The sequence below is a fragment of the Ornithorhynchus anatinus genome, chromosome X1 (genome assembly GCF_004115215.2).
Source record: "Ornithorhynchus anatinus isolate Pmale09 chromosome X1, mOrnAna1.pri.v4, whole genome shotgun sequence".
Lineage (NCBI taxonomy): Eukaryota > Metazoa > Chordata > Mammalia > Monotremata > Ornithorhynchidae > Ornithorhynchus > Ornithorhynchus anatinus.
The window spans coordinates 51,127,258-51,142,851 of NC_041749.1; the positions used below are offsets into that span (position 1 = coordinate 51,127,258).

Below are 15,594 nucleotides of genomic sequence, written 5' to 3' on the forward strand. Positions count from 1 at the left end.
ATGCCCACCCTCCTCACATCTGCCAAATTAACTCTCTTCCCCTCTTCAAAGCCCTACTGAGAGCTCACCTCCTCCAGGAGGCCTTCCCAGACTGAGCCCCCTCTTTCCCTCTGCTCCTCCTCCCCTCCCCGTTCCCCCCTCTCCCGCCCTCTGCTCTTCCCCCTTCCCCTCCCCTCAGCACTGTGCACATTTGTATATAGTATTTACTACTCTATTTATCTTGTTAATGATGCATATATATCTATGATTCTATTTATCTTGATGATGTCTGCGCTAGACTGCTTGTTCTGTTTTGCTTTGCTGTCTGTCTCCCCCGTTTAGACTGTGAGCTTGTCATTGGGCAGGGATGGTCTTTATCTGTTGCCCATTTGTACATTCCAAGCGCTTAGTGCAGTGCTCTGCACATAGTAAGCGCTCAGTAAATACTACCAAATTAATGAATGAATGTAACGACACAGCAACCATAGAGTTTATGTAATCTTAATGCACTTTATTTACAACACTTCCCTGCTTGTCAATGTGACCTTGGGCATGTTCCTTAATTGTTTTTATTGAGGGCTTATTGTTGGCACATCACTGAAATAAGCGCTTGGAAGGGTACAAAATAACAGAGTTGGTAGACAACTTCTCTGTGCCTCACTTTCCCCATCTGTAAAAAAGGGATTAAATCCTACTCTCTCCTACTTAGCCCCCTCTGGGGCAAGAGCTGTGTCCAGCATGATTATCTTGTACCTAACACCAGTGTTTAGTACAAAGTGCTTAACAAGTACCATTTTTTTAAAAAAACCACAAAACAATACCCTTCTTGAAGAAACAAAGACTGAAATTAAGACTTCCAGCCAGAAATTTAGATTCAATTGAAATCAAATCCAGTTAGATTTCAGTGTTGGGTATTAGAATGAACATATCTTCAGCATATTTACACTACACATTCTGGGGCGACAAAACAGTTTACTTAAGGATGTGATTTTTTTTTTTTAATTCAGGCGATCCGTTTCAGTCCATAAGAAACATTTACCACTCAACCTGCAAGCGTCGGCTCATTGCAATTTAAAATAGAATTAGCTCTCTGCTCTTAGCCACTTCAGATCTCATGTGGCCATTAAGTGATAATTATTAGCTCTCATCTTATTGATGACTGCTGATTCTAATAAAATAACCAGGAAGCTGTGTCAATTATTTCTTTGGCTTTATTCCCCGGTGAAAATAGCTGCAAAAGCATTAAAAAAAGGCAAAGAAAAACAGCATGATTGTGTGCACGACCAATGTGGAACCAAATGAGAAAAGCCTAAATCCTAGCACTGCACCAATTATGCTCCTGACCATTGGCTTTCAGACATTTAATCACCTTGCCCCTCCTATCTTACCTCACTGTTCTCCTACGACCCAGCACGCTCACTTCGCTCCTCTCCTCTAACATCAACCTATTCACTGTACCTCCACCTCTCTCACTGCAGACCCCCTCACCCACGTCCTGAGACCCCTTTCCTCTTCATATCTGACAGATGATCCCTCTCCCCACCTCAAAACCCTTATTAAAAACACACCCCCAAATGGCCTTCTCCAACTAATCCCTCATTTCCCCATCTCCCTCTCCGTCATGCATGCCCTTTGATTTCTGTTGGCCCCATGGCACACACGTACATATCTGTACTTTATTTTAATGTCTTGATGGGAAACTCCTTGTGGGTAGGGAACGTGTTATATTGTAACAATAATAATAATAATGATTACAATATTTGTTAAGCGATTACAATGTGCCAAGCACTGTTCTAAACACTGGGGTTGACACAAGGTAATCAGATTGTCCCACGTGGGGCTCACATTCTTAATCCCCATTTTACAGATGAGGTAACTGAGGCACAAAGAAGTGACTTGCCCAGAGTCACACAGCTGATAAATGGCGGAGCCGGGATTAGAACCCATGACCTCTGACTCCCAAACCCGTGTCTTGTACTCTCCCAAGTGCTTAGGACAGTGCTCTGCACACAGTAAGCCCTCAATACAACTGATGCACTCGCAGTGCAAGTTTTCTTTCCTCTTCAACTCTAATACACTGCGACCTCAGAGACTAATTCTGTACCTCTACACTGTACGTTTCTTGAAGGAAGGGGACGTGTCTACCAACCCCACTGTATCATACTTGCACTTGAGCACAGTGCCCTGCACACAGTAAGCATTCAAATACCACTGACTGATAGAGAAGCAGGTAAACATTTTTACAGAAATCACGAGACAATTGGCCGGTGAAAAATTGGAAGGACAAAGCATATTTAATAAAAAATAGATTAGAGCAACTGAAAGGAATAAACCAATTTTGCAGGTAAAGTTTCTGCATTATAATGTGTACATTTGAGGGGGCTAGGAAAGCAAAAAAAGATAAAGGCCTTGTACATTTTGAAGTTGTTAACTCACAGATAGCTTGTAAATACACATTCTGGCAAAGGGAGAAACACAGTTGTGGGTGGCTGTTTTTGCAAACTCTTTTACAGGAACAATTGTATAGAGTCCCCGATTTTCCAGAGTAAATCCTTAGTTTCAACCAACTCGCAAAGGAGGGGCTACCAGTACAACACCATCGCCTCGAACAAACAGCATGGGAATATTCCGCTTGGTGGACTGAGAAGAAGAAGAAGAAAAAAAAACCTCAGAGGTGACATCCAAGATTGATGCTTACGCATCGTTACATTCAGAGATGTGGAAATCACCTGAATTAAAAATGCACTCAGAGCAGCAAAAACCCAATTGGTTGATCAGTCGGTTATTTTTCCCAGCAAAATCCAGGGAATCCCACCAACAAGTGTCACGAGAGTGTCTTCCACTGCACTATTACCCATCCACAATCTGCAAAACTGCAAAAATTAGCAAAACTGAATGTTATCGAGGGCCCTCCGGATAATCTGCACCCCATCACCTGAAATCTTTCTGTCACCGCCTGAAGGCGGGGGGCCATTTAGGTCCAACTGCTATCAAACCAGTCCTCCTCTCCTGCTTGTCCCTTGGATTGAAGGAGGGATGTTAGATGTGGGGAAGCAGTTCCCAGCCAAACACAGAGAGACATTATTGACTGGGTGGGGGTGAAGAGATGAAAATCTGTGGGGGACGGGACTGGCTCTAAAATGCTAATAGGCCAGAAATCCACCATTCTGGGTGTTTTCAGACCTAACTGGAAACTCTCAGAGGTCTTGTTAAAGACCTAGAATGAGCAGGCACAAAAAGCTGACAAAAAGCCCCATCACCCCCATGGAGTGGGTACCTATAATAAATGCAAAGGAGGAACAGTCCCAGTTCTCAGCTGGCATGTAAAGAGGAATCACCACCCAGTGTTAGTCGACTATTCTTTCATTGGTCCTAATATTGCTCCTCCTCAATTCTAACTCTAGCAGTCTAAGAGTACATCTGCTGGGTTGACCTCTTTTTTTGTTTTGTTTTTTTGGCAGGGGAGGGGGGCAGAAAAGGCACACAAGTCATACAGGCACTAGCATTCTGGGCTATCTTTGGCCGGGCTGGAATGCCACTGTTTTCGGTGCCCGCTATCCTCTCTGTGGATGGTCCTCAGGCTTTCCCTGCCCTTTGGCCATCTTGCCACTCACTGGCAACTCCATAGGAGCCAAAAGTGAGAGGAGGTGAAATTCCAATCAGTAAAGCCGTGCCTGCATTCTCCCACCAAATTTTTTTTAGCAGTCTGGTAAGCAAAGTTTGGGGGAGATAAAATTTTGGCAAGTGCTACTAAGGTGAATTCAAACAACCAGCAAATTAATAATGATAATAATAATGGTTTCTGTTAAGCACTTACTATGTGCCAAGCACCGTTTTAAGCGCTAGGGGAGACACAAGGCAATCAGGTTGTCCCACGTGGGGCTCACAGTCTCAATCCCCATTTTACAGGTGAGGTCACTGAGGCCCAGAGAAGTCAAGCGGCTCGCCCAAGGTCACACAGCAGACAGGTGGCGGAGCCGGGATTAGAACCCACATCCTCCGAGTCCCAAGCCTGTGCTCTTGCCACTGAGCCATGCTGCTTCTCGCTAAGACACTGATCTCCCAAAAAGAAATTCCGCATGAGGGCGAACAGAACAACTTCACTTACTTTATATATCTCTTCGTAGGTTTCTTCATCAATTTCTATAGTTGTCACAGTCTCCTCCACATCTCCCAAAATCATATTTAAGTGCTGATCATAAGCCTACGGTAATACAAGAAACAGTAGCAAACTGAATTGTGAGGGAGGGGACCGTAAGCTCCTCGTGGGCAGGGAATGCAGCCGTCTCTTGTTATGGTGGTACTCTCCCAAGTGCTAAGTACAGTGCTCAGCGCACAGTAAGCACGCGACAGAGACCATGGTCGACAGGCACGCCTGCTACAAGGCTGTAATACTTTCCTTGAAAATGTGCCCGTATTACGCTCGGGCTACTGCAACCGCTCCCGGACCCCCGAGAAATTCCCACCCCTGGAGCACGGGGCTGACATGCTTGGGCCCCCCGGCCACCCTGCTCCCTACCCCGGAAAAGATCTCAGCCAGCCACGAGGATGGCTCCGGACTCGTTGGCGACCACCTTCGCTCTCCCTTTCTTGGGCACACCCCTCCTCACTCCCTCACAGAGCCCCGTGGCCTCCGGTCCCCAGCAGAGTGGCCAGCCTCGTCACCAGGGCCAGCAGGAACCACATCGACAGGGCAGGCGGAGATGCCAGCCCACTATACCAAGGGACTGAAGTTGGGGGGGGGGGGGGGGGAACTGGGGCAGCCAGCCACCGTAGCCCAAGCGGGGCCCTGAAAGCATGGGGCTCAGGCACGCACAGTGGGGGACAGAAGGTCAGACCTGACAACGGCGCGAGGAGAGGCGGTGGGTCAACCCGAGCCAACTCCCTGCCGCCCGGGATGGAGAAACAGGGCAGGACCCAGGTGCTTGGCCACTGAAGGAAACCCGGCAACATCTCCCTACGCCCCTGCTACCGGTGGCCCACGGCTTGGGGTCTAATCCTGGCTCCGTTACATGGCTGCTGTGTGACCTCGGGCAAGTCACTTCACTTCCCTGTGCCTCAGTTACCTCATCTGCAAAATGGGGCTGAAGACTGTGAGCCCTCCGTGGGACAACTTGATTACCTGCTTAACAAATACCATTATTATTATTATTATTAAGACTGTGAGCCCCACGTGGGACAACCTGATTACCCTGTATCCACCCCAGTGCTTAGAACAGTGCTTGGCACATAGTAAACGCTTAACAAATACCATCATTATTATTACTTACACAGTTTATCAAGAGCCAGAAGCATCTGAGAGACGCTCCTAACGACAGGAGATCCCTTATGGTCACACATGGGTAAGAATACGAACAGTCATCCACTACGCAGGCTCCTGGCACAATCTGCACCCCCTTCGTTCATCTGTTCGTATTTAGTGAGCGCTTACTGTGGGCAGAGCACTGTCCTAAGGGCTTGGGAGAGTACAATACAGCAATAAGCCATCACATTCCCTGCCCACAACAGGTGGGTATCAATACAAACAAATGAAATTATAGGTATGTACATAAGTGCTGTGGATCTGGGAGGCGGGGCGGACAGACATCAATACAAAGAAATGAAATTATAGGTATGTACGTAAGTGCTGTGGGGCTGGGGGGTGGGAGGAAGAGCAAAGGGAGCAAGTCAGGGCGATGCAGAAGGGAGAGGGAGATGAAAAGTGGGGCTTAGTCTGGGAAGGTCCCTTGGAGGAGATGCACCTTCGGGGGGGGGGGGGGGAAATAAAGAGTAACCATCTCAGATTTGAGGTTTGAGGAGGAAGGGTGTTCCAGGCCAGAGGCAGGACATGGGCAAGGGGTCAGTGGCAAGACCCCTTCCACCCCCTCCCCAGAGCTAACTCTTTGCTTTCAGATATTGGACCCAGTTCTGGAGTTAGGATTCCATTCATTCATATTTATTGAGCGCTTCCTACATGCAGAGCACTGTACTAAGCGCTTGGAGTGTACAATTCAGCAACAGAGAGAGACAATCCCTGCCCAAAAACGGGCTCACAGTCTAAACGGGGGAGACAGACAACAGAGCAAAACAGAACAAGCAGTCTAGCACAGACATCATCAAGATAAAGACAATTGTAGAGATATACACATAAATAGGGTAATAAATAATATATACAAATATGCACAGTGTTGAGGGGAGGGGAAGAGGGAAGAGCAGAGGGCAGGAGAGGGGGAATGGGGAGGGGAGGAGGATCAGAGGGAAAGGGGGGGGGCTCAGCCTGGGAAGGCCTCCTGGAGGAGATGAGCCTAGATGGAGCAGGAAGGAAGCACCATTCGTTTGCGGAGCCTTTACTCACATGTAGTCTTCCTCGGAGCTCTCGGTCATTTCTCATTTTCACATAAATCCGTTCATCCAGACTGAGCCTGATTAGGTCCAGGGGCTCCTCTACAGTGTTGGTGGTCTGTTGCTGGTAAAGAAAAAACATTTGGATAAGATAAAAGAAATGCCCCCAAGCCTTTGAATCCGGTCCTTGCCATTCTTTGTCTTCAAAAGTAAGCCATAACGGAAAGTTTCGTTTTTCCTACCGGCGACCCATTCGTAAGATCGTATTTACTGGGCGCTCACTGCGTGCAGAGCGCCGTACTAAGCGCTTAGAATGCAGCAACGGCAGTGTGGCTCAGTGGAAAGAGCCCGGGCTTGGGAGTCAGAGGTCATGGGTTCGAATCCCGGCTCTGCCACTTGTCAGCTGTGTGACTGTGGTCAAGTCACTTCACTTCTCTGAGCCTCCTCAGTTCCCTCATCTGAAAAATGGGGATTAAGACTGTGAGCCTCACGTGGGACACCCTGATGACCCTGTATCTTCCCCAGCGCTTCGAACAGTCCTCTGCACACAGTAAGCGCTTAACAAATACCATCATTATTATTATTATTATTAACAGAGACTATCCCTGCCCACGAGGGGCTCACAGCCTAGAAGGGAGGGATAACCCAGTTTTCCCCGGGGCGAGATCTCCATCGGGAGCATTTTAGAAGGCGCAGGGAGGGGAAAGAAGTCACTGGGGCAGCCTTGCTGGGGGGGAAGAAAGGGTCTATGAAGGGTAGTCATTATGAGCCCTCCGACGGGGATGGGGAAAGATGCGGGAGCAAGGGCTAAGAATAAGAAAGAATTTAACTGAGGTGCACCGAAGAAATCTTTAGGGCGTGGCGAGGGGGAGGAAAAGGTACAGGAAGGCCAAGCAAAACGTGGACGGGAACACTCACTCTTCACCCACCTGATCCGCGTCGTCCGCCATCTTTCAAACGCGGTCCTTTTTTTTTTTTTCCTTTCCTCCCTCCCCCCTTTCTCTCGTCTCCCCACTTCTCGCGAGACGAAGAGGCTAGCGCGCGCGGGCGCCATCTCCTTTGAACGGGTGCCACGGCGTCGACGTGATGACGTAGGAGGCCGAGCTAGTGGCGGGTGGTGAGGAACGGTTTGTCTCTTCGGGAAAGTGAAAATTAGGTAAACTAAAATGGAGTGGGGTGGAGGCAAAGAGGAGGGCGGAGCAACAGGAAGCGGGGTTGTGGAGTGGACCACAGTTCTAGAGGCGGAGTTTGGTATTCTCCCTCTCTCCTCCCCCCCCCTTCTATTGGGCTGGTAACGGTCGAGGGGCGGGGCGGGTGTCGGCTGCCATCGCTCGTCGTCTTTACCTCAGCCGGCCGTGGGAGTCGGGTTCGTGTGCGTGTGTGAGGGGGAGAGAGTGAGAGCGAGCGAGGTTGGGTTCCTCAACATGGCTCGGAAGCGCCTGGGCCCCGGGGAGCCGGCGAGGGAGTTACCCGCCAAGAGACGCAAGGGCGATCGGCCGGCCACGCGGTCGTGCTCCACCTGGCGGCGGGGGCAACAGTGGGAGGCTGCAGAAGATGAGAAGAGTGAGTGAGAGAGAGAGAGGAGGGAAACAGGGACGCGGCTCGGCAGGAGAGTGAGATCCGGTGGTTAGGACCGGACTGGACTGGCGGGGAGCAGCGGGGGCCCCCGAAGCCCGGAGAGGCGGTTGTGTAAGTGGTTACGTAGCCGTGCATCTCAACGGTTGTGTAAGTGGCCGCGCCTCCCAGGTGGCTCTCCCCCCCCCACCCCCCCCTACCCACCCCCATCCTTTCTTCTTGGAGATTCTCGAATTTCCAGAGATGTGGGAGTTGGCCACTCGGGGCAGTGGCCCATCCTGACCTTTGGAAACACCTTAAATGTTCACAGAGAGGTAGGATCCCGGTTTTTCTACATTTCCCCCTTCCGCACCGTCGCCCCCAAACTCGGAAGAAAAAAAACAAAAACCCAAATCACCGTCGGGCCCTGCGAGGGTTCTCCAGAAGGTAGCACACGATGGGGGAGAGGTCGATGAAGGGCTGATTGCCCCCCCACCCCACCCCCTTGGAGAAGAAAAGGAAGCGATTCACCATGTAACATAACGTGGTTGAGATAGTAAAGGCGTGCTGTTGGCTAGGTAAGGGTTTGACTTTCCAGGTTTCCTACTCAAAAGTACACTTGAACCTCAAGTATCTTTTTTTCTTTGTTTTACGTCGAAAAACACCTAAAATCCCCAGTTTTCACGCACTGCATTTCCAAATTGAAATTCACAAATTCCCCCCCCCCCCAATCGTCTGGAAACCTGACCCGGCAATATCCTGGCAGCTGGGGCTCTGCCGTGAGTCTTTAGGAATGGGATTTTCTTTGGATCGACGGAGATTACCGAATACCCCCTGGATACATCAGCACCCGTGAGGTGCCATGCTTCGGTAAATGCACTTTGAGAAGAAGCGCCCTTCTTCCAAAAACTAAAATGCACTTGCCGAAGGCCTCGATCTCGAAGGTTAGCCAGGGTTTGTGTTTAATGGTAAACATATAAAGGCGCAGATGCCTTAAGGTGCCTCGATGGCTGTGACGGTCCAAGATAGGCTAGACCCGCACATAAAAAGGAGGGAAGCGCTAGAGGTTCCCAGACCGGAGAAACAACCCACTCCTCCGGATCCCTCCCTGGGGGGAAAGCTCTCATGCAAAAGATGCCGTTCACTTGGCTGTGTTTCGGTTGATGCCAATCCCAAGGGAGAAGGGGGTTAGGAAAGTGTGGGAAGAACCCCAGAAGCCAAAGGAGAGAGGAGTCCGTGTTAGGTGTCTATGAAGGGAATAGGGGTGGTGTTCGCCAGGAAGCCTGCAGTTCAGCAGGGTGAACTGCCGAGGAAGGGTCTCCTGGATAGTAATGCCTACAGAGGAGCCGTTAAGGAAGGTTCGGGGCGCAGCCTGTAAATACAACACGGGTCACGTTCCTTGAAAACGTGGTTATTGTGGGGCATGTTTCCCCTGGATTGACGTGCCAAATTAGGCTCTGATCTGTACCGGAAGCCCTGGGAAAAACAGAAGTGACTTTATTCTCCATCTATTGCACTGCTAAACCATCGCTAAGCTGTCATTTCGACTTTGTTAAAGTAGTTCAACTTAAGTTGTGATACGAATGGGAATCTTTGCAAGAGGCTGCAGAAGTACGATCTTGCTTGGCTGATCACGGTAGTGGCTTCTCAACTTTAGCGAAGAATCTGTCCAGCTTAGGTTGAACGGCAGCCTTCTTTTCGTCATAAAGTACCTTGTAGCAGGTTAACTCTTTCCGAACACCTCTAAGCATCTTTGAACTCCTCACAAAGCACGCTGTTCGGGGTGTTCTTCTGAACTAGGTGAGTAATACCATCCCCTATCTCCTCCACTCCACCCTCCGCTCCCTGCAGCTCCTCTGCACCCTAGATTTGCGCGCGCCCAGCCCCTTTGCCCCCCACACACCCAACTGCACTGTACAGCACCCTAGCTCCCTTTTTCATCTTCCTCTTTAACCCCAGCGACTGCCACAGCGGTCACTGCCTCCCCTCGTCACCCTCCCCCTCCCACCCCCCATCAACCAGCCCCTACAGTCCTTCCCGTCTGGCCAGAGCCACTGAGACAGGGACACTTCTGCCTCCGTACCCCGCTCCATCGTTGTCTCCGTCCCAGTGACTCTGGTTGGGGTGGGTTCGTGGGATCGCAAGCCAGAAAATGGGCAATGTTGGGAGGTCGCAGGGGGCAGAACGGTCGGGTACAAAGGAGGGATGGCCGCAAAACAGCCGGGAATGGAGGGAAAAGAGGGAACAGGTTGGAGGGTGATGATCTGGCGGTGACAACAGGGTCAGAACGTAGGGTTTGTGAGCGAACCGTAGCACGTATTATGTGGCGGGCGGGATGCACGTTGCGGTAGGTATCAGCAGGGAGGTAACGCCCGAGTTGAAATTAAGAACAACTTCCCGATTTGGGACAAGGAGGGATTCCTGGATCTAGTTTAAGATTCTGTTGTACCCATGTTAGCCATTTCCCACCACATCTCTGACTGTTGACTTCCAGGCTTGCTGCTGCTTCTCTCCTTCCTGCATATCTGCTCTTTTCACATGTTAATACGCAATTGGAGCTCACGTTCTCACCCTGCCTCCCAGTCTAGCATCTCCTGGATTTGACCCGATGCTCCCACTCTTTCCCGCCCCCCTACCTGAAATCCCTCCCCCTTTCAATGGGTTTAATGGCAGAAGGGCGAGTCGGTTATGTGACTTCTGGGTAGGCATTTTACAGAAGGAGGGAAAGCAAAGAGAGAAAACCTTCAGTAAACCGGGAATAGAGTCGATATTGGAACCCACGTCTTTCCTTTCATACTAAGACGTGCGCTGAAAACAACAGTATCGCTGATGTGCCCACTGTTTTTCCTTGTGACCACCCAAATGTGCTTATAGGTCAGATTCCTGCAGAGAACACACATCCCTCGAAAGTTCTACTCAGAAAGAGGAAGAGAAGGTGTAAGGGTCCCGGAGATCCAGCAGGGGACATGGCTGAGAAGCAAGGAAAGGCAAAGGCAAAGCTGAAACACCTCAAAGATGAGAAGGATAAAGATGATGATGAATGGGCAGGTTTCAGGTAAGCTGGTTTTTTGTGTCTCGGAACATATTAGCGCAGAGTGCACCTACCGTCAAGTTTTTGGGGGGTGGGGGGGGAAACAACTTTTAACTACTGTATTGGTTCTCAGTGATGACGTTACCCTATTCATTATAATAACCTAATAAAAGCCAGTAACTAGCTTCTTTGTAGTTACTAAGCACGCTATGACTAGAGAATACTAGGCTGAGCACAAGCAGGTAGAGTATCCATGCCACGGGATTATTCTCCATTGCAGCTCTCTATCAGTCAGATTTTTTTTTATAGTATTCGTTAAGCACTGTTAGGTGTCGAGCACTGTTCTAAGCTCTGGGGTGGATAGAAGTTTAACGGGTTGGACGCGATCCCTATTCTGGGCGGGGGGCGGGGGGTGTCTCACAGTCTATGTGAGAAGGAGTAGGATTCAGTCCCCGTTGTACAGTTGGGGAAACTGAGGTCCAGAAAAGTGAAGTTGCTTGCCCAAGGTCACACAGCAAACAGTTGTCAGAGCCAAGGTCTTTGATGCCAGGGGTTCCTTAGGTTCCGAGTTGGGATTACTGCATTGTGTCCCTGTATCGTGGTCGCATGGGGCACTGCTAGTGTTAGGTGGGGAGCAGAAATCTAATTTTCTACTAAATGGTGATTTCCCCAAAAACACGGTCCTTTCGAACAGCATATTCTCAGGCTTTTCCCGTACTATGAAAAGTGTTGGCGGCAATATCTACTTACTCCCTGCGCCCCGGTGATAGAGTACTACCCTCTGAAAGGTCTACAGAATGTCCTCTGCCAGGCCCAAACTGGGAATAATGAGAGGCAGTGAGCTGTTTGACCTTGTAAGAGGATCGTTTTTTGGTTTCAAAATAGAAATGATGAGAAGAGGTAAAACTGAGGCCATTCGGATCTTAAGTCGGGCATTGGGGGGGGCCTACCGAGATCTTAACCCGCCAGGATGTCCCCAGGTTAGCGTCATGGAACATATATTTTATAAGGGTGTGTAAGTAACATCGAAGAACAGGGCCTGGCATTCATTCATTCAGTTGTATTTATTGAGCGCTTCCAGTGTGCACAACACTGTACTGAGCACTTGGGAGAGCACAGCAGAACAAGAAACAGACACATTCCTGCCCATACCGACCTCACGGTCTAGAGGACAGCATTATTACTGTTAACTCCCCTGAATGAAGATGATAGCATAAGAATCAAGCCTGTGTCTTGATCAGCGAGGGTTAAATCCATCAATGGGGTTTATTGAGCACTTACTTTGTGCGGAGCACTATACTGAGTGCTTGGAAGAGAACAGTGCAATAGAATTGGGGAACGTGTGCCCGGCCCATGATGAGTTCATGAATATAAATTCCTGAAACCCCACTTGCATTTGGCTTTTCTGCTAAATTTATCCTAATACATATTTCTGCTTTTAGATAAAGCCATCACCTTTAGATCATGTTTAAGAATCATTTCTGTTATCAGAATAGTTTTTTGAGATAGGTAGCAATGGGTGGTATTCAACTGTTTTTTGTTCTTTAATCAGCCTGTTAAAATACATCAAGGTAATTTCCTCAGCAGTTGGAAAACAACAACAAAAGAAAAGTGAACAGCACTTACTGAGGCATTAATTATTTCCGAACGTATTTTTTGAAGCCAGCGAAAAGGAGCTTGGAAACTATTATTGTAGTTACTATAATGGTGTATTTTTTTTTATGGTATTGATGAAGCGCTTCCTATGCCTGGCATTGTTCTAAGCGCTGGGGCAGATTCAAGGTAATCAGGTTGTCCCATGTGGGGCTCACAGTCTTAATCCCCAGTTTACGGATGAAGTGACCGAGGCACAGAGAAGTGAAGTGACTTGCCCGAGGTCATCCAGCAGACAGGTGGCAGAGGCAGGATTAGAACCCAGCTCCTCCAACTCCCAGCCCTGTGCTTTTTCCACTAGGTCACGCCGCTTCTCAAAAGCAAAATGCCTGGTTGCATCCGAACTCCGATCGCTTAGCAAATGCTCGGTTGAGATATTGGAAACGAGGCAGCGTGTCTGTGATGTGTGCTTTCTCGTATTTTCTTCTTGATTGCCTGGAAACGTAGATGATGTCCAGGGGCCGTGGGCCCTGTGCTCCTTCCCTATCCTGCCACTAGCCTCCTTGGTTCTGGAGACTATCCGGTGGCCATCCAGACTGGTGGCAGAAAAGAGGGGTAGGGAGAGGAAGTGGGAAGGCATGCGATCGTCTTGGCCAACCAGGTGGACCTAGATTCCTAGGACAGGTTTGGTAGCACAGGTGAGGTGTGATTTTCCTGATTTTTTGGGAGTTTCAAGGTAAAATTATTTCTTTAATTGAATAATTCTCTCCAGCAATCACGCATGCCTCAAGTAGGCTTATTAGGTAAATTAGTAGCCTAACCCGTGTGTGGTGTTCCTTTTCAGACACATGCTGATGAGGGAAGTCAAGCCTACTTGGAAGAGAAACGTATTCACACAATTGAAAAAAAAGGTTAAGGATGAAATGCTAGGGAGAGGGGGCATTCTGTTTACATTTTAACAAAATACTCACTTAAGTTCCTTTGTGGGAAAAGGATGGGTCCTACCTGATAAACGTGTATCTACCCCAGTGCTTAGAACGGTGTTTGGAGGAGAGTAAGCACTTTAAAAAGTAGTACTGAAATGTTTGAACCTTATCTTTTTTTAAAAAAAATACTTACAGTGGCCGTCCAAGTGCCTTCAGAAGGGAAGAACCAAGAGAGCCAGCACTTAAAATTGCCAGCAGCGATGAGGATGAGTGGGAAGATGTAGAAGGTAAAGCCATTTTTTTTCTTTTGTCTGTCATAATGTAAGGTCTGCCCTCACTGCCGAATTTAATCAGTGGCCCATACAGCCCAAATATTCTAACAGTCACGGGATGCTTGAAGAAACCACGTGATGGTTGCTCTCCTTGAGATCCATTCTAATGATTAAGGGTTGGCCATCCAACATTCCTAATTTTCCTTCTAGGAAACCATTATAGGCTGCTCCTCCATGACAGTATGCTTCTTAAACCTACTAATCTTTTCTGCCTGCACAACTTCCTGTGCTAACAGATTCCATTGGCTTACTACCAGTTGTGTGAAGTGGATCCTTTTGGGGGTTTGTTTGTTTGTTTTTAATCTACCACAGTCGAGCCTCAATGGGTGTCCCCTTGTCCTTGTGCTGAGATTATGTGAACAGCGGCTTCCCCAGTTTCAGCTAACATTTCCTGATCATGTTCTTCCCCCTAGTTAGGTGCCCTATAGGAGTTTGGAATTCTATACAGAGATTCGCTCCTTATCCAATAAAATTTGTGTGGCGTTATTCTTTGTTGCCCCTCCCAGTTTCAACTCTTGACTTTGTGCCCATCCTGATCTTTCCTACAGTTCCTATAATCGTATCGAGGGCTTAGTAAAGTGCCCCGCCCTTGGTAATACAACAGAATTAGCAGAAATGGCCCCTGCCCGTAACGAGCTTACGGTCTAGAGGGGGAGATGGACATTAATTGGAATAAATAAATAATTTATAATATATTATTTAAAGATATGTGCACGAGTGCTGTGGGGTTGGCGCAGGGAGGGTATCAAGTGTTCAAAGGTCACAGATTGAAATGCATGGACGACACAGAAGGGCAAGCAAGATGGGGCAAAGAGGGCTTAATCGGGGAAGGCCTCTTGGAGGGGATGTGGCCTTAGTAATACTTTGAAGGTGGAGAGAGTGGTGGTCTGGTTTATATGGAGGTGGAGGGAGTTCCAAGCCAGGGGGATGACGTGGGAAACGGGTTGGCGATAGGTGAGATCAAGGTACGGCTGATGCTTAGAGGAGCAGAGTGTGCAGTTTGAGCTGTAATTGGAGATTAGTGAGATGAGGCTAGCTAAGTGAGTGTTCTCAAGACAGTAGTAAAGGGTTTCCTTTTGATGTGGAGGCAGATGGGCAGTCATCGGAGGTTCCTGAAGAGCGGAGAGATGTGAACTGAATGTTTTTGTTGATAATCTTTCTTTTCTCTACTGTGTCTCCTTGCTTTTCTTCCCTCCACCAAGTCTGAGATGCCAACTTGGCACAGGTCCTCACTAGGCATCATTTAGTTGTTGGGCATCTAGCAGTTATATATTTTGACTTGGCTTTTTGTTCTTTTTCCTTTTTTTCCCCTCCAATTTCCACACCTGCCACCCTCCCAATTTGATGAACAATCAAGCTAATCCTTATTGTTTCCCCAATAACCCCTCTTTTTTATGGTATTTGTTAAGCACTTTCTACGTATCAAACACTGTTCTAAGCACCGGGGTGGATACAAGTGAATCAGATTAGACGCTGCCCCTGTCCCACATGGGGCTCGCAGTCTAAATAGGAGGGAGAACTGAGGCACAGAGAAGCCAAGCGACTTGCCCAAGGTCACACAGCAAGCAGTCGTCAGAGCCGGGATTAGAACCTGGGTCCACTGACTTCCAGACCCGAGTTCTACCCACTTGATAACTGCTGGATTTCATCAGCCCTCCCTTTGACGTTGAGCCATCTGCCTCCCAGGAGTGGGATGAGTCTGGGTCTCATGCTTTTCCCTACTCACTGACTTTTCCCTAAGTGATAAAGCAGTTTTTCCAGGCCAGCAGCCTTTCACAAAAGGCTCCCCGGGTCCTAATGTGTGTGAAGCTCTCATCTCTGCACCACTGTTGTACCACACATTGAGACCTTGGATCCT

At 48.6% G+C, this 15,594-nt stretch overlaps 2 protein-coding genes across 5 annotated transcripts in view; one reads left to right on the plus strand and one right to left on the minus strand.

Moving 5' to 3' along the window:
- Window positions 1-2,250: 2,250 nt before the first annotated feature.
- On the minus strand, window positions 2,251-7,437 carry LSM3 (LSM3 homolog, U6 small nuclear RNA and mRNA degradation associated). Of its 2 annotated transcripts, none has more exons than XM_001506559.6 (4): window positions 7,230-7,437; window positions 6,314-6,424; window positions 4,088-4,183; window positions 2,251-2,619 (listed from the first exon to the last, which is right to left on the minus strand). In XM_001506559.6, the coding sequence occupies exons 1-4, from the start codon at window positions 7,248-7,250 to the stop codon at window positions 2,539-2,541; spliced, it is 309 nt and encodes a 102-aa protein (XP_001506609.1). In that variant the 5' UTR covers window positions 7,251-7,437; the 3' UTR covers window positions 2,251-2,538. The 2 variants fall into 2 exon arrangements, with proteins under 2 accessions (XP_001506609.1, XP_007667246.1); XM_007669056.3 differs by having other exon boundaries at window positions 2,612-2,852.
- Window positions 7,380-15,594, plus strand: part of XPC (XPC complex subunit, DNA damage recognition and repair factor) — a 32,307-nt gene continuing 24,092 nt past the window's right edge. Inside the window, exons 1-3 of one of the 3 annotated variants that reach the window (XM_029050775.1) lie at window positions 7,380-7,456; window positions 10,729-10,909; window positions 13,600-13,691. In XM_029050775.1, coding sequence (XP_028906608.1) covers window positions 10,821-10,909; window positions 13,600-13,691 — 181 coding nt within the window. In that variant the 5' untranslated portion in view covers window positions 7,380-7,456; window positions 10,729-10,820. Of the gene's footprint in view, window positions 7,457-7,595; window positions 7,864-8,406; window positions 9,655-10,728; window positions 10,910-13,599; window positions 13,692-15,594 lie in introns of those variants that run through there. The other 2 variants (XM_029050773.2, XM_029050774.2) reach the window with 2 other exon arrangements.

Excerpts from the sequence above, each read along its gene's own strand:
- LSM3 (XM_007669056.3), bottom strand. The coding sequence starts at position 7,250 with ATGGCGGACGACGCGGATCAG. Across the intron at positions 6,425-7,229 it reads TGGCGGACGACGCGGATCAG|CAACAGACCACCAACACTGT; the intron begins GTGGGTGAAGAG and ends TTTCTTTACCAG. Across the intron at positions 2,853-4,087 it reads CCTACGAAGAGATATATAAA|TTTTGCAGATTGTGGATGGG; the intron begins GTAAGTGAAGTT and ends TAATTTTTGCAG.